General features: G+C 40.3%; 1 protein-coding gene and 1 long non-coding RNA gene across 2 annotated transcripts in view; one reads left to right on the forward strand and one right to left on the reverse strand.

Moving 5' to 3' along the window:
* Nucleotides 1–4,720: 4,720 nt before the first annotated feature.
* gtpbp2b (GTP binding protein 2b) lies at nucleotides 4,721–26,307 on the reverse strand. The gene is made up of 12 exons (XM_085164018.1): nucleotides 25,897–26,307; nucleotides 24,081–24,107; nucleotides 22,219–22,403; nucleotides 20,281–20,392; nucleotides 19,862–20,059; nucleotides 18,542–18,716; nucleotides 16,196–16,415; nucleotides 12,195–12,330; nucleotides 10,681–10,739; nucleotides 10,276–10,447; nucleotides 6,907–7,071; nucleotides 4,721–6,828 (listed from the first exon to the last, which is right to left on the reverse strand). The coding sequence occupies exons 1-12, from the start codon at nucleotides 26,083–26,085 to the stop codon at nucleotides 6,640–6,642; spliced, it is 1,827 nt and encodes a 608-aa protein (XP_085020144.1). The 5' UTR covers nucleotides 26,086–26,307; the 3' UTR covers nucleotides 4,721–6,639.
* Nucleotides 11,315–27,497, forward strand: part of LOC146517604 (uncharacterized) — a 116,308-nt gene continuing 100,125 nt past the window's right edge. Inside the window, exon 1 of the long non-coding RNA XR_014874727.1 lies at nucleotides 11,315–12,028. This is a non-coding gene — a long non-coding RNA (uncharacterized LOC146517604). The remainder of the gene's footprint in view (nucleotides 12,029–27,497) is intronic.

Here is a 27,497-nt window from a genome sequence, read left to right on the forward strand (position 1 = left end):
AAACACATATGTAGAAAGCCAAAAATCGATACTGACCAATTCAATCCAATTTTACTGCAGTTATACAGCACCAAATCACAACAACAGTCGCCTCAAGGTGCTTTATATTGTAAGCTAGACCCTACAATGATGCATACAGAGAAAAACCCAACAATCATATGACCCCCTATTATGAGCAAGCACTTTGGTGACAGTGGGAAGGAAAAACTCCCTTTTAACAGGAAGAAACCTCCGGTAGAACCAGGGTCAGGGAGGGGCGGGGCCATCTGCCGCGACCAGTTGGAGTGAGAGAAGAATTTAAATTTAAATTCTATTTATATAATGCTAAGTCGCAACAACAGTCACCTCAACGCACTTTATATTGTAAGTTAAAGATAATAGAGAAAAAACCCCAACAATAAAATAACCCCCGTGGAATGGAAAAACCTTTTTAACCCTTTCATGCATAGTGGTACCTACAGTGGATCGCTATTCAAAGGCTGTGTTCTTGTATTTGTGTCAGTGTTGATGGTATACTTGCACATAAACCACTACATTCGGCACTGATGTGTCACTCCATAACCTGCCACCCACTGGAAGTTGAATGTTACGATAGATGCATGACGTGTTTCATTGTAATTATTGTTATTTAAGCCTGTCATGCATGAATTATGACCATCTCAATCAGGATTTTTTATAAGTATTTTTATTCATTGTTTCATGCCTAAAGATTAATAAAAAGACTTAAGAAAAAAATCCTGATTAAGGCTGTCATAATTCATTACTTCAAAGCTGGAGTTCGAGAGCCAATTGCACAGTGGAAAACAATTGTGTGCACCTGATGGACCCAATATCATGGACGACCAAACCCGTAAATGGGATGTACCATCAAACAGAGGAACTAGCTGACAACAAGAAATCCTAGCTGTGACTAGAAAAGGCCATCTTAAAGCAAAGCACAGAGACTCTGTTCACCACTCACAACACAAGAACAGGCCCTGAGCACTATAGCAATAGAGGCAGGAATCTACCACAGCTCTAACACATGGATATGTGTTAGAGCACTAAGGATTCGCTGAAAAATCCCCAACTGAAGATGGAGCCGAAGACGGAACTGTTACGAAAAGCTGAAGAGAGCAAGCTATCTTTCAAGAAGTGGATCAGCTCTCCACAGTCAACTAGCACTGCTAGTTGTGTAGCAACCCTGAAGATAGTAAAGAGGAGGAAGCCATTCACAGACGGAGAATATATGAAAGAATCGTTCATAAAAATATCAGAGCATCTATTCTCCGACTTTAAAAACAAGCAGGAAATTGTTCCGAAAATTAGAGAAATGCCTCTTTCTGCAAAGATCGTCAGAGACAGGACGATTAAAATGGCAGAAAACATCATCAGTAGGCAAATTGATGACATCAATTCAGCTCAATCATTTTCAATTGCGAGTCAAGTGAGTCAAATGAGTCAAGTGAACGATGTTGAGCAGACAGCACTGTTATGCAGATACGTCAACTGTTATGGTCCGCAGGAAGAACTGATTGAACTCATACCGCTAAAGGGCCAAACACGAGGGCAGGACATTTGTGAGGCTGTTGTGAGTTGTCTAGAAGCTAAAGGAAAAAACACCACTCACCTGGTGTCAGTGTCTACTGATGGGGCGCCCAGTATGAGAGGAGCACATTAGGCTTGGTGAATTTACTTCAAAAGTCACTGGATCGAGAGCTGATGGCGCTTCACTGCATCCTCCACCAAGAAGCACTGTGCGCAGAAACATTCACCCCCGAATGTGTCGAAGTGATGAACCTCGTTATCAAGATAGTGAACAAAATAATCGCGAACAGATTAAGCCACCGACAGTTTTGTTCATTGTTAGAAGAAGTCGACAACGCATATTCTGATCTCCTGCTGCACAACAAAGTCTGGTGTCCAGGAGAGAGGCGCTGAAACGCTTCGCTACATGTCTAGAGCATGTGAAAACTTGGAAAGCAAAGGTCTCCGCTATCCTGAACTGGACGACCTCGATTGTCTGGGTAAATTTTACTTCATGGTGGATATGACAAGTCAGTTGAACACGCTGAATAAAACTCTCCAAGTAAAGGGAAGCACGGCCCTGCAGATGCTGGAGATGTTTTGGCATTTGAGCGCAAGATGACAGTGTTCGCAAGAGATGGACAAAAAGGTACGCTCTCTCACTTCCCCTCCCTAAGAGAGTTCAAAAAAGTGAACAATCAAAAAAATTATGATTATTCCCACCGCGCCATCATTGCATCAAGCAAGCCTGATCTAGAAATTGAACTGGCCAACATAGTGGATAAAGATTTGTGGGTAAATAAGTTCAAAACTCTGACTGCTGGCTGAGAAAAAACCCGAAGAGGATGAGAGAACACTGACATGGACTCTGTAAATGGCCTGTATTTGTACAGCGCCTTACTATCAAATCAAATCAAAATTTATTTATATAGCACATATTAAAACAACAGTGTTGACCATAGTGCTTCACAGTCAGTAAAAGCATGAGACAATTAAAACAAACAATAAAACAGGACAACAAACAATAGGTAACAACACAACAAGCTAGAACAGCCAACTAGTTAGAATCAAAGGCCAAAGTAAAAAGATATGTTTTAAGACTGGATAGACTCGGCAGTACGAACATGAACAGGGAGGTTATTCCAGAGTCTGGGTGCCACGGTTGCAAAGGCCCGGTCACCTCTCGACTTCATTCGAGACCTAGGTTGTGCCAGGAGCCTGTGATTGGATGATCTAAGTGCTCTGTTGGGATTGTATAAGTGGAGTAGTTACTAGTTCCTAATGACCCCAAAGCGCTTTACACATCCAGTCATCCACCCATTCACACACTGGTGATGGCAGCTACATTGTAGCCACAGCCACCCTGGGGCGCACTGATAGAGGCGAGGCTGCCGGACATTAACGCCACCAGGCCCTCTGACCACCACCAGTAGGCAGCGGGTGAAGTATCTCACCCAAGGACACAACGGCCGAGACTGTCGGAGCCGGGGCTCGAACTGGCAACCTTCTGATTACAAGACGAACTCTTGAGCCACGATCATCCACAACGACGCTGTCAATGACGCTCCTAATTTTCTTTTTCTTTTTAAAGCTGCTAAGTTGCAGCTAAATGTTTTATTTATTGTTTTATTTATATTAAAGTGGGTTGGTTTTTATTTGACTTTTACACAAATATAGGAAGAACTTAAATAAGCCTACAGTTCAGTTTAAGATATGTCAAAGCAGGCCTACAAATGCACACTGTTGTTTTATTTAGTTTTTAATTTAAAAAAAAAAGATAAAAACTTAAAAGTTTACAAGTTCTGTTATTTTTTGCGGCTCCCGACTATTTTTTTTGGGTAGATGAGGGGGCAAAATGGCTCTTTTGATGATAAAGACCCCAGGATTAGAAGTTCCCAAGTCCGGATGGAGGAAACAAATGCAAAAGACTACCATGATATGGAAACGTTATGGAAGATTTTTTTTAAAACTGACAGACTGACAGCCATTTCCTCATGCTTCCAGTATTGGTACTAAACTCAGAAAAGCTGAGAAGATGGAGAACAAAACCCTTTTTCATAATACGATGTCTAAAACAAACATCCTCTGTGTTAAAGTTGCAAATTGATGAAAGCAGAATTTGCATTTCTTACTGTTACTTTTTTATTTCTCACTAAAAGGGACGGTGAGTAAAAACTAATAAATTCACCCCATAACATTTAGATGTTCAGCTTTAGCATGTCACACCTTTCAGTACCACCCCCACGTTACACCGTACTGCAGAACTGGTAGTCTCCAACATGCAGAATCAAAATACAAAGTGCGAAATCAACCATCACTCTATTAAACAGCAAGAAGATTGAAATGCTACACAGGATCAAGGAAAGTACATTCAATATTTAGCTTTACAATTGCACAGAACCCCAGAAAAATGAAGTTTACCTGCATAAACACTCCACCACACGTGTGTTATACTTGAAATGTGCGTTTGTTTGTTTTTTAATCACTCAAAGGGCATGCAGGTTAGGTTTAGCTGCAAAAGCTGCCTGGCTTATAAAATTTACAAACTTCTAATACAGCCAACAAATATGAATGGAGAGTTGGAACAAACTGGAAACCTAGTAGCAAATATTTCTGTCATTCGTAAATGCAGATACTGAATGTACAGGATTTGATGGTTAAGAATTTAATGCCAGTTTCTTCTACAAATGTTTTTTCACCTTCTTGAGGGAGGAAAGGAAGCTGTCACACTCCTGGAACACAGTGACTTATGATGCATTTAACTAACAGCTTAACTCCAGACGAAAATATATATTTCATCCAACATTCAGAAAGTAAATCATCCTCAAAAAACAACTGTAATGAAATCACCTGGTCGTCCTGCAGAAATAAGTATTAGCATGAAGTATGTTTTTACAGTTCTGAACACAAACTAGTACAATGTGATCTCAAATCAAAAGACCAAACATTCTTTTGAATCACCAAAACATCTTTGGCTACGTTCACACTGCAGGCGAAAATGCATCAAATCCGACTTTTATGACCCTGTGCGACCCATATCCGATCACAGAAACTGAGGTTTTGGACTTGATTAGCATATGGGGAGACAATTCAAACAAGCTAAACGACTCCGTGGCCAAATATACCTCTGCAGGGAGGTAGCAGCCACTGGTCCAAACGAGGCCATTGTTAAAGCACGGGCTCTCTTTTTTTCTCAGTGTCGTTCTTTTCCTAATTAATTTTTCAAAATGATGTCGGTTACGACTGTGCAGAAATTGATAGACTGCTGAAAAAACACCTACTAGCTCTGTAGCAGCCATTTTTACTTCTATAAGCAGAGCGCGTTGTGTGTGACATCTTCTTTTGCGTCTTCTTTTGTACTTTGAGGGCCGTGAACACTAGGACTACGTCCACACGTACACGGGTATTTTTGAAAACGGAGATTTTCCGTTTTTGTTTTAAAAAATAATCCCGTCCACACGTAAAGGCAGAAATGAAGGAAAACGCTGCTAGGAACATGCCAAAGCAACAGGTGGCGATATATTCCTAACCGTGTAGAAATGTTGGCCAATCAGAAGTCTAGAAGCCTCGGTGGGAAATAGTAAACAAAGCTGGGGCATAGAAGCAGAACCGAGTCGTATGTGTGGAGGGACAGTAACTGTGTGTGTATATGTAAGCATTTAAACACTGCAGAGAGTACAAGTAACAGTATTGTAGAAATTCATTTCACCGAAACAATAACGAGGCGCACAGTGTGACGTCAAAAAAGGCGCACACCTTTGACGCTGCGCTTTCTGCGTTTTTCTCGTCCACACATAAATGCAAAAATGGAGTTTTCAAAAATATCCACCCTGGCCGGAGTTTTTAAAAATCTCTGTTTTCAGTGACCGAAAACGCCGTTTACGTGTGGACGAAAGGTGCAAACGCATAGAAAAATCTGCGTTTTCAAAAATACCCGGGTACGTGTGGACGTAGCCTAGAGCGCATTTGCTGTTGCATTTTATTTGTAGTGTGAACAACCAGACAAAAAAGTCGAATTTGATCAAAAAAATTGGAATTTAGCATTAAGACCTGCAGTGTGAATGTAGCCTTAGTCAACCATTCAGTACATATAGATCAGTCATTGCAATAATTAGTCCCCAACCCCCAATCTGTGGCAAAACTTCAAATTAATCTTCAGGCTTAAGTCCACTATGGTCATCCAGCTTAACTTAAGACACAAATGTTTGTTGGAAAACAGCCCGAGTCATTTCGTACCGGGCCGTGAGAGTTGAGGCTCGGGTGTGAAATTGATGGTTTTCAGGGTTTTCTATCATTAACTCAGTTAACTGGGTCTTTTCCCTTGTTGTAGTTGTGTGTCTTATTTGGAAATATTTACGCATTACCATAGCGACCAGCAAGCATTAAGGGTCAGAGAGAAGGATGTGACTCTCAGTGTTGTTGGCGCATTTCGGCAGGATGTTGCTAATGAAGTTACACACTTCTGGTGATAATTTGAAATCACAAATTAATAGTTTGCCCACCAATGTTGTCAGATAATGACGCCTGACTCATCCAATGCTTTGTGAAAAATACCCCAGTCAATGACCACGAAAAAACCCCGGCAAGGGTCTAAAATGTTTGGCATCATAAGCAGACTCCTTAGAAAGGAATCCACCTAAGACTAATGAAAATAAAGTATGTGCTAAATATAATCTTCCCTCACCAAATTTCTTGATGAGTTTAAGCGTGCAAACATGTCTCTGAGACAGTACGAAGAGCGAGGTCAATCCGTCGTGCACATCGAGAGAAACAGAATTACACCTTCACTCCACATCAGCAATGAGTAAGCACTATTCATGCTTTTAAAATACTCCTGCTATCTTCCAATGACAGCGGCAATGATAAAAAGGAACCTTTTAATCAATCTGTGGCAAAACTTCAAATTAATCTTCAGGCTTAAGTCCATCCAGCTTTAACTCAAGATATGAATGTTTGCTGGAAAACAGCCTTTCTGACATCACCGCAGGAACGGATGAGGACAGAAACATAGATCCAAGACAGGTGGGACTCCAACATGATGTGCATGGCTAAATTTGATCCGAGACCTATGTTCCCCAAGCAGTCATCATTCTCACTGCCTCAACATCTGTCTGTTTGATGAAGGAGCAATTTTTAATAATCCTGCAGGTTCTGGTCGTGGTTCTGGTTGTGATTCTGAGAAGGGGGCAGCAGGCAGGTGACATGGCCGATGCCTTTGGTGACACCCTCCCTGAAGAGAAGCTTAGCGCCCAGGCGCAAGTACTCGGGGTGTTTGATGAAGCGGAAACGAACAACAGCTCTCTCGCCAGTACGCAGCTCATCCTGCAGCAGAAATCCAAGGTTACATGATGTGGTTACATAGAAGCTTGAAAAATAATCATGTATTATGTCATTTCAAACCTTTCCGTGAAGGCACTCCACAGTGGCAGTCTGCCTGACATTACCAACGTGTATGGTGACCTGTGACCCCCGACGGAAAGTCTTGGCATGGAAGAGCAGGACAATGGCAGCTTCAAACTGACAGCAGATGGTTGGGTTCATCTTGGGACTGACCATCACCATGCCCTGTAACACCAATAACACACTGATGTAACCACAGGTTGTTATCAGCAGTTGTAGAATATTTGCAGGTATCAAAAAGCAGTCCTTTATCCATTAGTGCGCAACTTGTTAAGAATAAATTGAAATTTTCCTACAAGTTGGTTGTGCACACTCTCAGACATTTCCAGGTGGTAGAATCCAAAACTAGCTTCTATCATAAGGTCAAGCTCACAAGAGAAATGTTTCATTTTTGGATAAATAATATTCCCACCTGCTAATACACAGGTTGGTATTTGAAGAGCAACGCTGGGTTCACATCCATCAACATATACAAGTTGTCAAAAACAAATGTATCAGCAATTGTGTTTTTTGGGTGTAATAGTAGATGAAAATTTGACGTGGAAATCACACATTGAGTACATTAGAAAGAAGATGGTTAAAAACATTTATATTTTGGGAAATGTAAGAGATTTATTAGACTATAAAACAATGTGCATTTTATATTTTTCATTGTTTTTCTCATATTTTAGTTACTGCATTGAAGTCTGGGGGAATACATATAAGAATACTATAAAACCTCTAAACTTATTACAGAAGAAAGTGATACGAATGATTCATAATGTTAAATATAGAGAACATACAAATAAATTATTTATAAAATCGAAATTATTAAAATTAGGAGATTTAGTGAAATTACGGACACTATTAATTATGTTTAAGGCTAAAAATAATATTTTGCCCTTTAAGTTACAAAGAATATTTTTATTGTGCTCAGGGGGAGAAGACAGCAGAAGGGAATTTTATTTTAAGCATCAGTTAGCTCGGACTACACAAAGATTAATGAGTCCAGCGGTTAGGGGTATACGACTGTGGAAATCACTTCATTATAATTTAAAGAATTGTATAAATTTACATTTTTATAAAAAGTGTTACATGCTTAAAACGATAACTCAATATGAAGAATGTGAATGAAATTGGAGTTCATTGAAAAAGGATCCATTATAATTTTTTGTTTTATTTATTTTAATTTGATTTTTCTCCTTGTTACTATGTGGAGTGGTATATTCTGATTGTAAATTTGGTGTTTGGTTTGGGTTAGGACCGGAGATAAATGTTAATGTTAGTTTGTTCCCTGATTTTTGGTGCCCACTAGTAATATAAATTGGATTGTAGATTGGGGGCGGGGTTTAATAAGAATATTTTCTTCTTCCTGCTCCTTTTCACACATGGTTGTAGTGTTTTTGATAGAAAGTGTGGTTGGTTTGTTTGAATTGTTGTACCAAGTGTGAAATAAATAAATGAAATGAAATTTAGCATAAAAACATTCGATGGAAACACTTTCCTCACATCAAACTATGCAAGTTAAGTGCAACATTGTCTCCTGTTGCATTCAGTTTGAATACTGATGATCTTTCTGTCAAGTTAAATGAATGTAAGACTGGGTGTATGGTGGGTAACCTCCATGATGATTTGGTCATTTTGTCTCCCTACAGTCCTGGTTTGCAGTAGTTACTTAGTTTGTGGTAGTTATGGTGCCCAGTATGATATTGCTTTTAACCCTAAAAAGCATGTTATTGTGATTGTTACAACTAAGGAGGATGACAAGGTAAATTTTCCATCTTTTCATTTAGCAACCAACATTAACTATCGATAATAAAGCTGTATCCCCATGAAAAGGTTACATTAGAATTTCCTTTAGGGAAAAAAAACCTAGTTTTTGAAATGATTAAGAGAGAATTTGGGGAACAACGTATAAAACTTGGGTCATATCTTAACAAGTGATCTCTGTAATGATGATGATGATGTGAAAAGACAGTGCTGTGAAGGTGTACGAGCAAGCTAATATCTTGGCACGTAAATCTGGCACTTTTTTTTAAGCCTATTGTACTTAAAAAAAATACGGGTCATTTATGGTGTAATTATACTAAAGCCATAACCAAAGCAATAACCAAAGCCAAAAAACTGCAAGTGGCTTTTCAGGATGCATTAATTTTCCTTAGACTTCCAAGTTGGAAATCTGCAAGTCAAATGTTTTTCATGAGCAACATCCCACCTTTTCATGCCTTACTCAGGAACTATATGTGCCAATTTATGTGCCGTTTGAATGAGTCAAGAAATTCAATAGTCTTGTGAGTTTTGTCTTTGTTGTTTTTCTTTTAATTATATGGACTAATTTTCTCTGGAAAAAAAAATACAATACAAAGCTACATCATCTCTCTGAACTTGTGTTCTCACCACTTGTGGTGTCTGCAGTTTCACCAACGACCTTAAAAATGTGCAGAGACCAAATATGTGAATTTCTGTTTGGATTACCAGGAAGTAATCTGAGGGCTCAAATTACGGTCATAAAAAGTTTGTGTTTTGTAACCTTGTAACCCAAAAAATCTGAACATGTTATGTTTGTGCATCCATAGATAAGAATTTCAGTGTGCGTAAAAAAGATTTGTGTTTAAAAAATAATCACAAGTTATAGCTGAAAGGAAGAGATTTCTGGTCAAAATTTGTACTTTTAAGTTGAATCTCACACACAAACGAGGGAACTTGAGCACAGAGTTACAACTACGCAGTCTGACTTACAAGTACAAAATATTTATGACCACAGTGAGAGCCCATAGTAATCTGATAACAGCAGCTGTACTGACAGCAGTCCAGAGGTGCATGAGGAGATGACCTACAAGGGTACACTGTGCAAATTTAAACTGAGTGAAGTTGTTGAGTTTTAGAGTCACAGAAGAAGTCCCTATATCAAGGAAAGATAAATTGACTGAGACACTTTGTATGTAGGATTTGCAGAGTTTTTACTTCCTAGACAATTCTTGCATTTTGGGTTGTCGTCTGTCCTTGCCAATTATAGAGATCCTTTCCTCAACACATTGGGGGACAATTCAAACAATTTACCTCTTTATATTGTAAGGTAAAGATCCTGAACTAATAACAGAATACTCTGTATTTTTAGCATGAGTCTGGTCTGTGTTTCGCAGAGAAATTAAACACCATTAATAATTTGAAAAACTGCGACCATGAAGGTCGACTGCGATCTTTCCCTCTGTGTTTTCCAAATTCTCAAAGGAACTGGAAAGTAACTTCCAGTATAAATAAAAGAGAGCAAACAAAACATGCAATATACACACAGAGATGTATGAATTTGTGCAAGTTACATTTAAAAAAAAAAACCTGAATCCCCCTTTAAATCATCTCCTACATCCTTTCATGTCTTTGGCCTCTGACCTTGCGCAATAGTGAACGGTCAAAGTTTCCCAAAGCCAGCGTTGCAGCCTGTCCAGCCCTCAGCACTCTGCAGGCAGAGCGGTTCCTCTGGATACTGCCCACCTTCAGACGCAGAAAACGGCCCTCATCAGTTGGACCCACCACCAGCCTCTCACCCTCCCTACACATCCCACTGAAACACAGACACACAAACACAAACTCTTCTTAGTGTAATGCACGACACTTTCCATGATTACAAAGACCTGGTCTGTGTCCAACCAAGGACCCGTAAAATGAAAAGCTGCGATATATTATCAAAGATTATATTCTTATAAAGTCATGTGTTATATATATCTCTATGAATATTTGGGGTTCCCACTTTAAAATAATATTGACAACATATTAAAGCAGACAGTGCTATCTCACCTGTACAGAGTTCCTCCAACCACAGTCCCAACGTCAGGAACTGAGTAGATCTCATCAACCTTCAAACACAGAAACGATTAAATATCAGTCTGCGCTTTCCACACTCCAGCATGCAAGTCACACACACGTCTCTACCACATTCTATTAGGGGCTGGTGTGTGTGTGTGGTGTGTTTTTGTTTTCTTTTTGCTTTTTCGGCGCTTTTTCGGTGCAGGGTAGGCAGGGCGGTGATTCGCAGGATCCCCAGCACACCTGTGGCAAATCAGGCCGGAGCTTTTATAGGGAGCTGACATCGGGTGTAAGAGTATTGCCTCTTCCACAAGTAGTAACGTGCGAGTTCGCTCTCTAGATTGGAATCTACGACCTGCCGAGTGTTTTAAGATCTTATTTTCCTTCCACCAGCCTGCCTCGCTCCCCGACTTCCTGTCTGTGCCTCTGAAGACTGTTTAATCGGGCTGAACTGGGAATCACCTTGCCTACCAATTCAATTACATTCAAATTCTTAATTACTTATTCCCCAAAAGGGAAATTTGTTTAGCAGCAAGACAACAATAAGAGTAAACAAAACAATAATGTTAATAATAATAATAACAATAATAATGATAAAAAGCCATAAGTTATTTGACATTAAGGAGATGGGTTGCACCGCGAGCAGCCCACACACTCCACCTACCTCAGCTTTTGTTCCCCCTGGCTAAACTTTGCTAGACCCGCCTCTGCACAGTTACCAGCCATCAGCTACGCAGAAAAGGATCCTGGTGTAGAAAGAAATTTTAAATAAATTCTAAGAACAGCTTATCAAGCTTAAACCTGCTGCTGTTGTTTAGCCTCTTTCTTGCGCAAAGTGGGCGATAAAGAAACAAGAGAGACGGAGTCGTGACAGAAAAGCCGATCAGCTGATTATTGATCAGTTTCATGATTGAAGTAGTGACAGGAGAGGGAGGGGGAGAGAAGAGGCAGTCGCTCCATATATCGGTTGTTAAGCTTAACGTGGGAATGCTTTACAAACATTCAGAGATGAACTTACACACTTGCTTTACTTCTCTCTGGGATCACTTTCTCGGAGATGAAATGCCGGTTTGGTAGCGAGACTCCAAATGCTCAACCAGACCACTGAGAGGTCTCGCACGCCACAGCCGCTCTATCACGTGACGCATACTGCTCGACGTGCTAAGGTTATGACCTGAGTTACGCCATGTCACAAGTTTTGTGAGGTGCTTTCGTGATATTTAATGGATCGGATTAAATTTTTTATTTCTCTCCAATATCCGATCCAGTAATTTAGGTCAGTATTGGACCGATACCGATACGTAATATCGGATCGGTCCATCTCTAGTGTCATGCATCGGTTAAAACCAATGACTACTGGTTTTAACCGATGCATGTTCAATAATGAAGTACTGGGTAAAGTTATACTGAGGATAAAGTAAATCTCAAGGAAATTAATTCAAGTCAGGGCTATGTCACCAGAAGTGATGGAAGAAAAGCACATGTGTGTATGTGGGTTTGGATACCTGAAACTCAGTGAGCTGCTGCATCAGCTCTTCCTGCTCCTTGCTGTTGCTCAGTGGAGGAAGGATGTTCAAAAAAACCTTCAGGAGGTCCAGATTCTCACCAGACACACTGGAGAGGGTGAAGATGGGTGTAATGCTGCAAATGTGCATCCAGCCAAACACACACACACACACACACACACACACACACACACACACACACACACACACACACACACACACAGTGAAGTGAAAATTCAATTAAGTACATCATTAAGTGTAATATTGTTCCACTGTGGACATACAGATAAGTGAATTCACCAACACAAAACCGTTCTTAATAGAAACACAAGTTGATAATGGGATAACACACATACTACACACAATGTTACACCTTGGACACATAAAAGTTGTTGTGGAAATCTCTGACCAGTATCAATGGAGAACAAAGAAACTACAAGCTCCTGCTCCTGCAACAGAACACAAAGTGCTGTAATCAAATACTGAGCCACAACAAAACACATAAAAGTATTTCATGTATGAATGACTTTTAAGATTTACAATACAGTTTAGTGCAACTACTACATAGTCATTATTTTCCTGTATAAATCGTTGGTTGTTATAATAAAAAATGTCAGTTGAACATATCATATAGCAGACACACACAGTGATATTTGAGAAGTGAAATGAAGTTTATTGGATTTACAGAAAGTGTGCAATAATTGTTTAAACAAAATCAGACAGGTGCATAAATTTGGGCACCACATAAAAACCCCAAAATCAATATTTATTAGATCCACCTTTTGCAGAAATTACAGCCTCTAAACGCTTCCTGTAGGTTCCAATGAAAGTCTGGATTGTGGTTGAAGTTATTTTGGACCATTCCTCTTTACAAAACATCTCTAGTTCATTCAGGTTTAATGGCTTCCAAGCATAGACAGCTCTCTTTAACTCACACCACAGATTTTCAATAATATTCAGGTTTGGGGACTGAGATGGCCGTTCCAGAACGTTGTACTGGTTCCTCTGCATGAAAGCCTTAGTGGATTTTGAGCAGTGTTTCAGGTCGTTGAAAGATCCCGGCGCAGCTTCAGCTTTGTGTCCAGAATCTGCTGATACTGAGTGGGATCCATGTGTCCCTCAACTTTGACAAGATTCCCAGTACCTGCACTGGCCACACAGCCCCACAGCATGATGGAACCACCACCATATATAACTGTAGGTAGCAGGTGTTTTTCTTGGAATGCTGTGTTCTTTTTCCTCCATGCATAACGCCGCTTGTTATGCCCAAATAACTCAATTTTAGTTTCATCAGTCCACAGCACCTTATTCCAGAATGAAGCTGGCTTGTCCAAATGTGCTTTAGCAAACCTCAAGCGGCTCTGTTTGTGCTGTGGGCAGAGAAAAGGCTTCCTCTGCATCACTCTCGCATACAGCATCTCCTTGCGTAAAGTGCGTCGAATGGTTGAACGATGCACAGTGACTCCATCTGCTGCAAGATGATGTTGTAGGTCTTTGGTGCTGGTCTGTGGGTCGACTCTGACTGTTCACCATTCATCACTTCTGTCTATCCGAGATTTTTCTTGGTCACTTTCTTGCCACTTCGAGCCTTAACTTGAACCGAGCCTGTGATCTTCCATTTTCTCAATATGTTCCTAACTGTGGAAACAGACAGCTTAAATCTCTGAGACAGCTTTCTGTATCCTTCCCCTAAACCAGTGGTTCCCAAACTGTTTTTGCTAGGCCCCCGCACGCACACGTACGAACACATCCTTCAACCACACACACCCATATTTTGCTCCATTGCAGTTTCTTTCACACCTCAAACATTTAGTAAACAATTAAGCAAATACAAGTAATCTGCAATAAATGACAGGTAGTGATAAAATACACTAAATAAATAAATTTATCGAGTGGAAAAAAAGTTGGCGTTCATCCTCCAGCTTCACTGTGCTAATGTTATGCTAACATAGCTGTGTCGCTAGCAATCACATAGCACAACATTATATACCAGGTAGTCCAACTTCAGTAACCCTGCAAACGCCACTGCTGTTTAGTTTTCTGTCTTCATTTATGTTGGAAGTGGTAGCAGAGCTGTACGTTTGAATTAGTTTCAAAAATCTCTCAGTCAGAACATGGTATGAAATGTTTAGGTGGAAGCTAGCGAGCTAACTTCCTGTTAACTTCTAACTCCGTTAAATTTGATAAATTCTGTTTTTATGGATGCCTGGATGTTAAACTTAATTGTTACACCCGATAAAGCAGCAACGCTGATGATTTTCAGGGTTCGTACGGGTGCTTGAAATCCATACGAACGGATGAGAGGAGAAATGATTCTCATTTCTCTCAGTGTTCGTTTGACTTTTGGACCTGAAGCAGACGGAGTTTTGGACCCAGATTACTCCGCGAAGCTCCTCACTACGGCAGCCGTAATGCTCTGGCAATCCATCAAAACATTTTTTAACAGATTTCTGCAGCCAAAATCGGTCCGAGGTCAGTAAGCACAACCAGAATTCATACATAAGGCACACTCTCGATTTTTGAGAAAATTAAAGGATTCTAAGTGTGCCCTATAGTGTGGAAAATACGTTATACAGAAGAAAATAATATATCGTGATATATATCGTTACCGCACGTGCTTCAAATTATATCGCGATATGGATTTTAGGCCATATCGCCCAGCCCTAACTGTGTGTGTCTCCTATATGATATATTTAACTGACATGTTTTATTGTAACAACCAACGATTTATACAGGAAAATAATGACTATTAACAATGTTGCCCAAACCTTTGCATCCCACTGTAGGTAGAACATGCAAGGTCACTATTACAGTGCAATATTAATATTAGTGTTCATTAGTAGGGCTGCTCGATTATGGCAAAAATGATAATCACGATTATTTTCACTGAAATTGAGAGCTCGATTATTTGACGATATTTATTTAACAATAACAAAGTGTTGAATAATGACTTCAAAGATTGTCAAAAAATAATATAAAATAGTGTGCAAATACTGATAACAGTGCAAATGTTTGCAATATAAAAAGTAATGAAAAATGTAAACATCTATGTTTAGTGAACTTTGCAGTGTTGCTCTGTGGTGCAGCTACGACAGTGTAGCAAAGTTTACACACTGTGTCTACTTGATCCACGTCTGACTCCGCGAACCCATAATGTTTCCACACCACTGAAGTTTTTTTTTACCTCTCTTTTCAACCAACGGCAGTCACTCTCCTCTCCAAATAACTTCTGCTTAGCTTTCCGAGCTTCCCGCGGGTCCTCTTAATCAGCGGTCCCCAACCCCCGGGCCTCGGACCGGTACCGGTCCGTGAGTCGTTTGGTACCGGGCCGCGAGAGTTGAGGCTCAGGTGTGAAATGTATAGTTTTCAGGGTTTTTATCGGTTTTCAGCGTTATTTTGTTATCGTTTTTATCGTTTACTCGGTTTTCCTGGGTCTTTTCACGTGTGTTATGAATAAATCTTCTTTTTTTCGGTACCGGTACTAGTTTTATTTTGTTGTATTTATCCGCAACACCTTAAAGGCCGGTCCATGAAAATATTGTCGGGCATAAACCGAGAGTAAAGCACGAGGGAGGGGCTAATAATCGGCTCAGTCATTTTTAATGATCGTTGAAAGCCCAGATCGTAATCGTGATTAAAATTCGATTAATTGAGCAGCCCTATTCATTAGTTTCTTTTCCTCCGTGTTACCTGTTGGTGTCAGTCTTTGCTTTGGATGTGCATGAACAACAACATTGTGGTGATTACCCAAAATGCAATGCGATTCATGAATTCGACTTTAAACAAGTTTTCCGAAAATGTTATCATCCATTATAGAACAGTTATGTTGTGCTTTGTGTATCGTAGCAGTATTTTCATGACCTTCACTTATCATTTCTGCAGCACTATATACTGCTTTATCTATTTATTAGTGAATTTTTTTATACCGCTGTATACACTGTACAGTTAAGCTATTCCCCGCCACACGCAGTAGCTGATAAGTATTGAGTACTTTTACTCACCATGTGGACTGGGTGAACTGCTGTGCTGCACTCACAGCATCGTCAGGGTTCAACACCACCGTGGGCACCTTGTTGCAGCCCGGCTGCTTCAGAACTCGCTCTAGTTGTCTGACTGTTCGCTCCACAGTGCCTCGGGAACACAGGTCCACTTTACTGACTACAATGAAGATAGGAACTTTCAGCGCCATGGCCAAGCCCAGGTGTTCCCTAGTTGTACCAGCTGGATAAAGGAAAAAATAAAATACTCAATTACCCAGAACACTTGTCTTGTGATGTTTCGCATCTTATGTGCATAGGAAATCTAAACATAACAAGGCAGTTGGATCCAAGTGAGAACAATTCTATTTCATTTTTAAATATTCAAATTATTCGTGCCTAGAAAGTAGTCAGAGGCCTGGACTCTGTACTATGAAGCGAGTTAAACATACCTAGGGTATCTGTCAGTTATCTGGATTCACTTACCCAAACACTGGTAACCAGGATTAGCAGTGGAGAGGAAAAAAATTACTGTATAGTCGATTATTGTTAAAATCACTCTGTGCCTTAAATGTTATAGGTCAGTAAGACTAGAAAAGAGGTGCTTTATTACTAAAGTGTAGCCTATTTGACACATGAAGGAAAGCTTGTAAAAATGCTGGGTGTCGATCATTAAGTCACGGAAGAATCTGATGAGGTGTAGATGAGTATTCTGTTTGACTAATGCAGTGGTTCCCAAACTTTATCCGCGGGTCTCCCCTTTGTTTTACAGAAAAATTTTGCCCCCCCCCCCCCCCCCCCCCCCCCCCCCCCCCCGCGCACGCGCGCACACACACGCACTAACACATCCTCCAACCACACACAACCATATTTGCTCAATTGCGGTTTATTTCACACCTCATTTAGTAAACAATTAAGCAAATACAAGTAATCTGCAATAAATTACAGGTAGTAAGAAAATAAACTACTAACTCTTTTACACTACGTCCACACCTACGCGGGTATTTTTGAAAACGCAGCTGTTTCTTCCACACGTAAACGGCGTTTCGAATCACCGAAAATAAAGATTTTTTAAAACTCAGTTTTTGCATTTATGTGTGGATGAGGAATACAGAGTTCTTCACGCAATGTTTATGGTATGTGCCTTTTTTCACGTCAGCTGTGCGCCACGTTATTGCTTACATGACATGAATTGCAGAATGGCAGATAGTCAGATTAACAGTATTTTGTCTATCTTCAGGTTTTACACGCTTACATATAAACACGCAGTTACTGTCCCTCTATTTACAAAGGCTGAGGCGTCACGGTGTGATTATTTTACGTGTAGTTGTTTTTTTCCTGTGTAATAATATTCAACATTGCTATCAATACATTTTTCAAAAAATGCCTCTCTGTGCAAAATGGGTTTAAAAACATAAACAGCTATAGGATACTGTTTGTCTGTGATTTGAAGAGCCCAGCTTGAGCTCCCCACGAAGGGAAAACCAATCCTGCAGGGAGACCTACCTCGGCACTTGTGCAGGTGAAACCAAAGGGAAGATTTGCTTCACCATATTTTCAAGTCTTTGGCTTAGAATGAAGTTGGTTTGGAAACATATTCAGCGATGCTTCATCTTCTGATTTGCATTTGTGTAGGCGCCCATGCTAGCAGTGTCCAAGTGTTTTGTTTTTGTTTTTTTCCCTTTTCATGCCGCGCCCCCCCTGCAATGGCTCTGCGCCCCCCCTAGGGGGCGGGCCCCACACTTTGGGAAGGTCTGGACTAATGTTTAAATTTGCATAAGACAGTTTTAGTTTTTATTCTTTCAGCTGCAGCCCAGACGGTCGCATAATGGTCTGAAAGCAAGTAAAGAATAATTATAAAAACAGAATTTAAGGCCCTTTTTCCATTAGTACCTACTCAGATCAAGTCAGCACGGTTCGCCAGTTTTTATAGGGTTTTCCATTAGTTCCTGTTACCAGGTACTTTTTAGTATCTGCTCGCCCGGGGTTCCAAGTGATCCAGACAGGTGTGTTTGGACAGACAACACATCTCCTTTGTTTCTTAATGTCTTCATCAAATGAAACTCTACACAATCAAAGAGAAACCTGCTCTGTTCATAACTTATCAGTTTGCGTTAAGGCGCTGGAAGAGCAAAAGAACCCTACTACAATCACGTCCAACTAGAAACAATATTCCTACAAAATTTGCACATAGAATTTTTATCTTTTGGACATAGTGATGCAGTTGTTAAGTCAGTTGTTAACCAAGGTTCTTGGTATTCCTGGGTCATTTTTTCTGGAGTTTGCATGTTCTCAATTGACTGGATGGGTAAATCTGTGGCTTACCCACAGGTTTTAGATATTAAAAAAAACAAAATACAGGCTACTTACCAATACCAGTGTTAGCGCTCACCACCAGCATGGCAAAGTCGGGGCAATAACTTGTGAGGCCGAAGATGGTGGTCTTTAAATACTTGTGGTGTCCTGCAAGGTCGATGAAGGTGATCATCTTGGAAGAACTTTCGCAGATCTCCTCAGCTGTCCTGGACTCACTGTAGTTCACAACCTTTTACAGGTAACATACAAGACAGGCTGCACCAAAGGACAGAATTGAAATAAAACACGTCTTTTGTTTTGTTTTTACAGTTTGATTGTTTATTGTCAGGGATCGTTTACGAATATAAATATGCTAATACCCTGAGTTGTGGTGTGCAGCAATGGCAACAACAACCACAAAATGTTTTTTCTCTACCTGACTGATTTTTAAGAGTCAGGTAGAGAATCAATTAGGCAGCACATTAAAAATATAGATGCCAAATTTCAAATGCTGTAGTTCTTCACTGTGTCTGACATATTGCATTTATCTATGATGAGAGGCCAATCTACAAAGCAGAAATATGAGCCATGAAATAAATTAGTCAACATCTGATATATAGTTGTAATGAAAAGTTTCCATAAACTCGTCATGGGCATTATGGTAATTTTGGGCTTCTAAAGGTGAAATTGTTATACACCATAAATCTTTATTATTATTTTTTTTTTCAGGATTTCATTAGAGATTGTGAAGGCAAAATATATTTTAGAACCTACTAATAAACAAAAGATAATAGAATACAGTCCTTAACACATCTAAATAATTTAGCAATGGTAAAAGAAGAGCATTATGCAAAATTTCAAACTGAACTTTAAATAAAGTTACAAAGCTGTTTCAAAAAACAGAGCAAACAAAAGTTAAATGTCCCACATTGACCAGATGCTTCTGGCAGCAATTAAAAAGATCCTGGCCTAATTCTGGCTGAATATTAGACCCCTCTCTCCGGCAGAATTTTAGAGTATTTGAAGTGATTTTCTTGAAATCAATTTGGCTTTTAAGCATAGTTCACAAATGTATATTTTTGTGTTGAGGGTGTGGCAAAGACCATTCCTTGAAGCTTAATGTTGGCTTGCTTTATCCACTCCAAAAGCATGTTCCAAAAATGTGACAAGAAATTTATATCAAGTTAAAAGACGCAAAACCCTCTACACCACTTGTTAAAAGATTTATATTTGTTGTTTATAAAGTCATTAAAGATGTATACTGTACAATCATTCCACCCTGGAAAAAGCACAGTTCAAAGAAATCACTAAAAGCCCCAAGTTAGCATGAATTCATGTCCATAGTGAATGTAAACTTCTGAATATTGCTAATATCCTAAGTGGCAAAGGGATTACCTCTCCTTTGCTGTTGAAGCCCAAGATCTCAAAGCTGATACTGGAGGTGCGTCCGGTCTGGATCTCATGCAAATGTCTGAAAAGGTTGAGCCGTGCACGGCCTCGTCCATTGTCCAACTCGCCTTGTGTCAGGACACCCAGCAAGGTTGACTTCCCAGAGTCCACATTGCCAAGCACTGCCACCCGCAGATCCAGGAACTGTTGCAGACCAAAACAGCAAGACAGAAAACGGGATCATATTTTCATATTTTAAACAGCACTGTTTAAAAGAAGAACCCTTGGTGCTCTCTATAGTTAAAGCCTAAATGGGCGATGCTGTGATCCTTTTTACAGTATTGCTGTATTTTGACACCACTGTTGTTTTGCCAGATTCAACTGGACTCTTTTTCCTCTACCATGTGTAACAGACAGACTCTTACCTGCTGATCATCAGGAACTTTTCGAACAAGGACTTCTGCAATTTTGCGCGTGTTTCTGTCTGAGTCGTAGTCAACCTCCCTCTCTCGGAGGAGAGTGATGTCAGCCCCGACTCTGAAATGAAAGAAAAAGACTTAAGCTTTATCATTCAATTTTCATTTAGTTTACACTGATCCCAATCAATTTACTGAGCAAAGCAGTAATAATTTTTCTTAGACGGCTTCTCCCAGTTTCAATTTATTTCAAACAGTGACTGGAAACCTGCCTAATGATTGTAGATTCTGTGTCATGTGTGGAAAGTTAACTACAAAAATTAAAAGTGCTTTACATTTCTATCAAAAAACATTTAATAAACAAACAAACATTAGAACATTCAAGATTAGCAAGACTGCTAATGGTGAGTACAGCATAGAGTTGGGTATTTAGTACTTTAAGTAAGATTGCGATGGGATATGTTGCATTACAGATTTAATCATCAATACTGCTTTACTGAACCTTTCAGAGCTTAGTGTGTGTTAGAAAGTGCTGAGTTTTGGACAATGCCTGTCCAGGGGGTTGCTGGACATTCTGAACAGGGCCCGACTGCAGTAATCCAGCCAGATGGTGACAAAGCCTTAATGGATGAAGTTATCTGAGTCAGTGAGTGATGGCCAAAGTTGAGAGAGATTGTGGCAGATTGGATATAAGCCTGGACTTAAAGTGCAGAGTCCAAAACAACACCCTGGTTGTGAACTTCTGGGGAAAGTGAGAGGAGGCGTCTGTCAATGAGTGGAACATCAGTTTTCCACAGTAGGGCTTTGGGGGCCAGAACCAAGAAATCAGTTTTATTACTATTGATGCTTAAGTAGGTTAGATGACATCCATGTTCTGAAGCAATGCAGACATTTGACAAGCAATTGCGGGAGGAACTGGGTGGAGGGTTTGGTGCTGAGATAACATTGTGTGTCATCATCATAGGAACACAGGCAGAGACCATGGCAGCACATGATCTGACCAAGAGAGAGCATATAGATGGTGAAGTGAAGGGGTCCAAGCACAGAACCTTGAGACACAACGTGGTTAACCAGGGCCGACGGGGAGTGGGAGCCTTCTGCAGTGACACACTGTGTTGGGTTGGAGAGGTAGGACTGAAAGCAGGAGATTACAGTACCAGCGAGGACAAGATATCTGGATATATGTGAAAGCTGGATGGTGTGAGAACAAGTGCCAAAGGCTGCAGAAAGATCTGGGAACTTGAGGATACTGATGTGGCCAAAATCAACTGTCATGATGTCATTAGCTATTTTGATAAGAGTAGTCTCCGTCCTGTGGTGTGTTCTGAAGCCAGACTGTACGGATTCATGGAGCTCATGGTTTGACATATATTGATGGAGTTGGGTGGCTCCTTCCAAACTGTCATGTCATGTCAAGTCATGTCACCAGATGAAGCACTGTTGCTGATAAATACATTTGTTAATCTAGTCCTGATGTTTTTGTTAACACTCCTTATCCACCCTTTGGAGAAAGGGTGGATAAGGAGTTCAGTTATTCAGGAGGGGCTCAGATAGGCCAATACTACTTCAGCCAGCTGAGACTGTCGCCTCCTGGATAGTCTTCAGGCTAGGCATGTCCAGCGTAGACCCAGGACCTACTGGAGAGATTACGTCCAACAGAAGGCCTGGGAATGGTTCGATGTTTCCCCAGAAAATCAGGATCAGTAATCTACATGTTACACTGATCCATATTATGAATGAAGCTTGCTAACCAAGCTTGCTAAGCTTAACAGATACTTAGCATGCCACCCTGTCCTCCAAACATAGTAATTTCTGGCTGCAAAAGAACCAGCATGACACTAACATTGTGGAGTCCAAAAGTAATGAGTGACACCAGAGTGAAGACACTTATATATATTCTTTGGTGACGTCTTAATGTCAGCAAATAAATTGTACAAGATGACCTACTTCTCTGCCATCTTCTTTAAAGTGTTTAGTGAGGCCTTCATGTCAGCCTCAGTCAGGCCGACTAGCAGACCATTGTCTTCTACTCCTATTTGGTAGACAGCTTCGCCACGGCCCTCCTGCAGTCGCCACTTCAGCTGTGTGGCCAGATGCTCAAAGCGGTACTGCGTGGGGTTGACCAGCTTCAACTACAGTATAGAAAATACATATTGACACAGGTAGTAAATGACCACAGTTTAACTATAGCACTGCTTGCATAGGAGTTCTGAGGTAAAGTAAAAAAAAAGTCAGCTACATTAAATCCAAGATTTTCAAAACTGAAGCATTCAACTCTGATTCTGATTCAGAAAGTCCTGATTCATTATTATTCAATTAATTTTGACTCTGTCAGAAACATATACTTATGGTCATTTATCTTGGATATGTACCGTCGAAAGCTTCCTCGAAACCTTGTAAATTACAAATATTTAATTCCAAACTATGTGACACTTTTTCTGCAATAGAGAAATAGTGTAAACTATCTAGGTATATAAATAAAGCTAACACTTCTGACACCTTGTCAGCATCACAGCAGATGCCATTGTGTCAAAGTAACTGATGATAAAACACAGAAAAATATGAAGGAGATTTTCCTGGCAGATCTTTTTATAGCAGATAACATTACTTGTACAAACATTGATATTACTGAAAGTGAAAACCTACGTAAGGGTTGTTGTTAATGTCTCTGACCAAACACTCAGAAACAGACTACAGGGTGGGCCATTTATATGGATACACCGTAATAACATGGGAATGGTTGGTGATATTAAAGTCCTGTTCAAGTTACGTTGAAACCAAGCACACCATTGTTTTTCTTGTGACATTACCAATAAGTTTGATGTGTCACATGGCCCTCTTCCTATTGAAGAAACAAAAGTTGTATCCAAGATGGCCGACTTCTAAATGGCCACCATGGTCACCACCCATCTTGAGGAGTTTGTCCCCCCCACATATACTAATGTGCCACAAACAGGACTTTAATATCACCCTCCCTCTAGTGGTATGTGGGAAGTCGGCCCCCCAAATTTTTACGATTAAATAATATACCATGTTCTGACTGAGGGATTTCTGAAAAATTAAAATGTGCAGCAGAGGGTCGTGAAAGCACCACTTCCTGCCATAAAGGACATCTACAGGAAGCGGTGTCTGAAAAGGGCTGGAAAAATTATCAAAGACCCCAGTCACCCATCACATGGACTCTTCACCCTCCTGCCCTCTGGGAGGCGCTACAGGAGCCTCTGGACTAAGACCACCAGGTACCGGAACAGCTTCTTCCCCACAGCTGTCAGACTCCTGAACTCTGCCTCCTGACATCTGACCCACGTTAACACATGGACTGAACATACACACACAACCACTAGCACTTTATATAGCCTCTTAACTGCACTACTGTATAGTTCTGTGTAAATAATCATACGATAATTTTTAATTCTACAACTGTTTACAACTTGCATAGTTCCCATTTCTGTATAGCTGAATATCTCAGATTTCTGTATAGTTTATTTCATATTTATATCCTGTTCATAGCCTGTACATAGCTTGTACTCACTACAGCCTGTACATACTTATAGTTATAGAATATTCATAACATAGTTCATACCGTGTACATTATAACATACCATAATAGACCCATTTCTGTAATATACTCACATATCTATATTATTGCTAATATATATTGTAATATATCTATATCATGGCTAAAACACTTCTGGATGGATGCAAACTGCATTTCGTTGCCCTGTACCTGTGACATGTGCAATGACAATAAAGTTGAATTCTATTCTATTCTATTCTATAATTTGGATAAGAAACGGAAGGTTAGTTACCTTATATTCAATGTTCCCTTCTTCAGCCTGGAAATGTAGCGAAATGCAGGGATAAGGTTAGTTAACACATTAATGATATGAACAAAACTGTTCTAACTATAACATAGACCATGTAGTCAAAGGAATGTTTCCACCCTGGCAACAGTTTTTCAATTTTCAAATCCAGAAGAAAGTGTTCAACTCCCCAGGATGTTGGTAACAGAGACCCTCAGCCGTCATTCATCACTGCCAGGATGAACTAAAACACTAGAAGTCGCCACCCAGAGAGGTCACTGTGGGTGTGTTTCTCAACAGCAGGTATATAGCATATAGCAGCAGAATTGTGTCTCAACTACTTGTTTACCTACAACATGCTGTTGTCAGTTTCAGAGTATAGGTCTTAGCATATGTATTGACTTAATGTGTTTTCATGTTTGAAAGGTTTTCTTTGTATTTGTTTGTCATCTTATACAGTCAGAAAAACACATACATATATCTCTGAATCTGCAATTTGTCATATTTATATCCTGTATTCTACTTATTGGAGGGCAGATTACTCTTTATATACTCGTTATATCTTGGATCTTTCTCTGTATTAGAGATACAGACAAAAACTAACAAACAAAACAATCTGCTTTTTTCAAGATTTAGTGGACAACCTCAAATTCAAAACTTTTCAGGGCCTGACATTTTTTGGGCCATTTTCTTAGTTTCTCTTCGCACACTTTTCATTAATCTACTAATGTATGTATTCTGGATGTATTCAGATATGTGTGTATGTATTCTCATTAAAATCTTGCTAATGTATTTATTTAAGTGAAGCATCAACTCTAAACAAACACTATTACTACAGTCAGGTTTCCAGATGTGCTGTTACATATCACTGTGTTAAGAAAACATACTTTTAGCTAAACAAACTTATGTGGCCCTCCTACTGCATGCCCTTTTCTGCCAACCGGATTTAATAATAAGAACAACAATGGATTGCATTTATATAGCGCTTTTCGAGACCCTCAAAGCGCTTTACAATTCCACTAATCATTCACACACTGGTGGAGGCAGCTACAGTGGAGCCACAGCTGCCCTGGGGCAGACTGACAGAAGCGAGGCTGCCATATTGTGCCATCAGCCCCTCTGGCCATCACCAGTGGGCGGTAGGTGAAGTGTCTTGCCCAAGGACACAACAACCAAGACTGTCCGAGCCGGGGCTCGAACCAACAACCTTCCAATTACAAGGCGAACTGCCAACTCTTGCGCCACGATTGCCCCCTGATTTAGTGAAATCCTCCTGCAATTTCAGTTTCCTGTGATAAATTACATTGTGATTAATCACAATCTAATGAATTGCTCAGGCCACTTCCTTTATTAAGTGGATTAGTATCTCAATTCGGGATATAGTCAATTGCCTTTGCACTGCGTACTTCATTTTAATATGTTTTCTCAACGGTTTGCTATTCCATATATCTCCCACCATTCTTAACTTTGCTCCAGTCGAGCTAAAACGTATTTGACTATTATAAAAATGTTGAAAAAAACACAGATTCTTTTGCTGAATTAGTATTGCTGAATTCTTCACTTCACTTGATGAGAATGCGTCAAAATCTCTGGCCTCTGCGTGTGGAATTAGTTTTCTTCAAACCAGACAGCGGTAAAATATTGTTGTGTAAAATCAAGGTCATATAAGAGTATTTTCCGCCATGTTATAGGTAGCTGTATGGTGTAAACAAAGTGTAGCCGCAAATAACCTGCGCTCGACTATGGTTTGCTACAGTATCACTAGCTAGCTTAGCGGGCTGGAGGTCCCATAATCATGCCCAGGCTATAGAAGGGTAGCTACCTCCGGTGGTAAATACGGCGGTGGCGTTTTGTTCCTGTTGTTCTTTTTGTTCCTCCTTCTCTTTCCTCTTTTGCCTCTTCTCGTTCGCGACTTCTTCGACGTTATCCTATCATTATTACCCGAACCTGATCCCTGTCTGTCTCTGTTGTGTCCGACTGACACTGCACCACCTTCGGACAAATCCACCATCGCTAATCTTGGAGTGTCAGCTCCTAGCTTAGCTTGAAAGCGTAGTTTTCCGTGTAAGAGCAACTCACGGCAGTCAAGTAAAATGTAACACTGCTCGGCGTTGTAACATCACAGCGTATAAAACACACGGCCCGTGTGTGTGAAAACCTACAGTGAAGGATGCTCTCTCCTCAGCATCCCCACAACAGTTGGCAAATCTACTCACGTTTCCGGCTGCAACTTTCAAAATATTTCAGTGGGCGTAACCGGAAACGAACCTAGACTTCAAAATAAATTCATTGTTTGTTTCATGTTATAGTGTAACTTGTGTACTTTTTTAATTTATTGTATATTTTGAAAGCTTATCAGATAGTTGCTGGGGTAAAACAGTCCATAGCACTGGACAGATTTTTTTTCCTTAAGTCTGTTACTCTAATAAAGGTAAAAGAGATGATATACGAGCAGAATTCCAAAAGAGAAGCATGAAGGAAAAGAAATACTGTCATGCTCCTGGGTCGGTGACCCATTGTTTTTGGTTGTTGTGCTTTTTCTTTTGATATTGTTATGTATTATGCTGTTGTGTTTTGGTTTCCCAGGGTTTAGTTTGTGCTCTCTCTGTTTGGTGTCATCCCTGCCTGTGTATCTTCCTCCGTCTCCCTGTGCATTCTCCCCGCGCTGTCCTCCCTGCAAGGTACCCTCACTCACGTTCAGGTTTTGTTGTTTAAGTTTTAGTTTCCCCAGTTTAGAGTGTTTTCAGTTCTGTTTCTCGCCACCCTTTCCTTTCAATTCAATTCAATTCAATTTTATTTATATAGCGCCAAATCACAACAAAAGTCGCCTCAAGGCGCTTCATAGATACAGAGAAAAACCCAACAATCATATGACCCCCTATGAGCAGCACTTTGGCGACAGTGGGAAGGAAAAACTCCCTTTTAACAGGAAGAAACCTCCGGCAGAACCAGGCTCAGGGAGGGGCGGGGCCATCTGATGCGACCGGTTGTGGTGAGAGAATGAAGACAAGATAAAAGACATGCTGTGGAAGAGAGACAGAGGTTAATAACAGATATGATTCAATGCAGAGAGGTCTGTTAATACATAGTGAGCGAGAAAGGTGACTGGAAAGGAAAAACTCAATGCATCATGGGAATCCCCCGGCAGCCTACGTCTATTGCAGCATAACTAAGGGAGGATTCAGGGTCACCTGGTCCAGCCCTAACTATATGCTTTAGCAAAAAGGAAAGTTTGAAGCCTAATCTTAAAAGTAGAGATAGTGTCTGTCTCCCGAATCCAAACTGGAAGCTGGTTCCACAGAAGAGGGGCCTGAAAACTGAAGGCTCTCCCTCCCATTCTACTTTTAAATACTCTAGGAAGAACAAGTAGGCCTGCAGAGCGAGAGCGAAGTGATGTTTGGTACATCACTGTCGCAATAAAGC

This window comes from Neolamprologus multifasciatus, chromosome 6, assembly GCF_963576455.1.
Source record: "Neolamprologus multifasciatus chromosome 6, fNeoMul1.2, whole genome shotgun sequence".
NCBI classification, from domain to species: domain Eukaryota; kingdom Metazoa; phylum Chordata; class Actinopteri; order Cichliformes; family Cichlidae; genus Neolamprologus; species Neolamprologus multifasciatus.

What these genes read in the sequence shown, in the direction of transcription:
- gtpbp2b (XM_085164018.1), bottom strand. Translation starts at nt 26,085, where the DNA reads ATGGTGGATTTGTCCGAAGGTGGTGCAGTGTCAGTCGGACACAACAGA. An exon ending in CGCCGTATTTACCACCGGAG is followed by an intron (nt 24,108 to 25,896) that starts GTAGCTACCCTT and finishes CTACATTTCCAG; the next exon opens with GCTGAAGAAGGGAACATTGA. An exon ending in AAGTTCCTGATGATCAGCAG is followed by an intron (nt 20,060 to 20,280) that starts GTAAGAGTCTGT and finishes GGTCTGCAACAG; the next exon opens with TTCCTGGATCTGCGGGTGGC.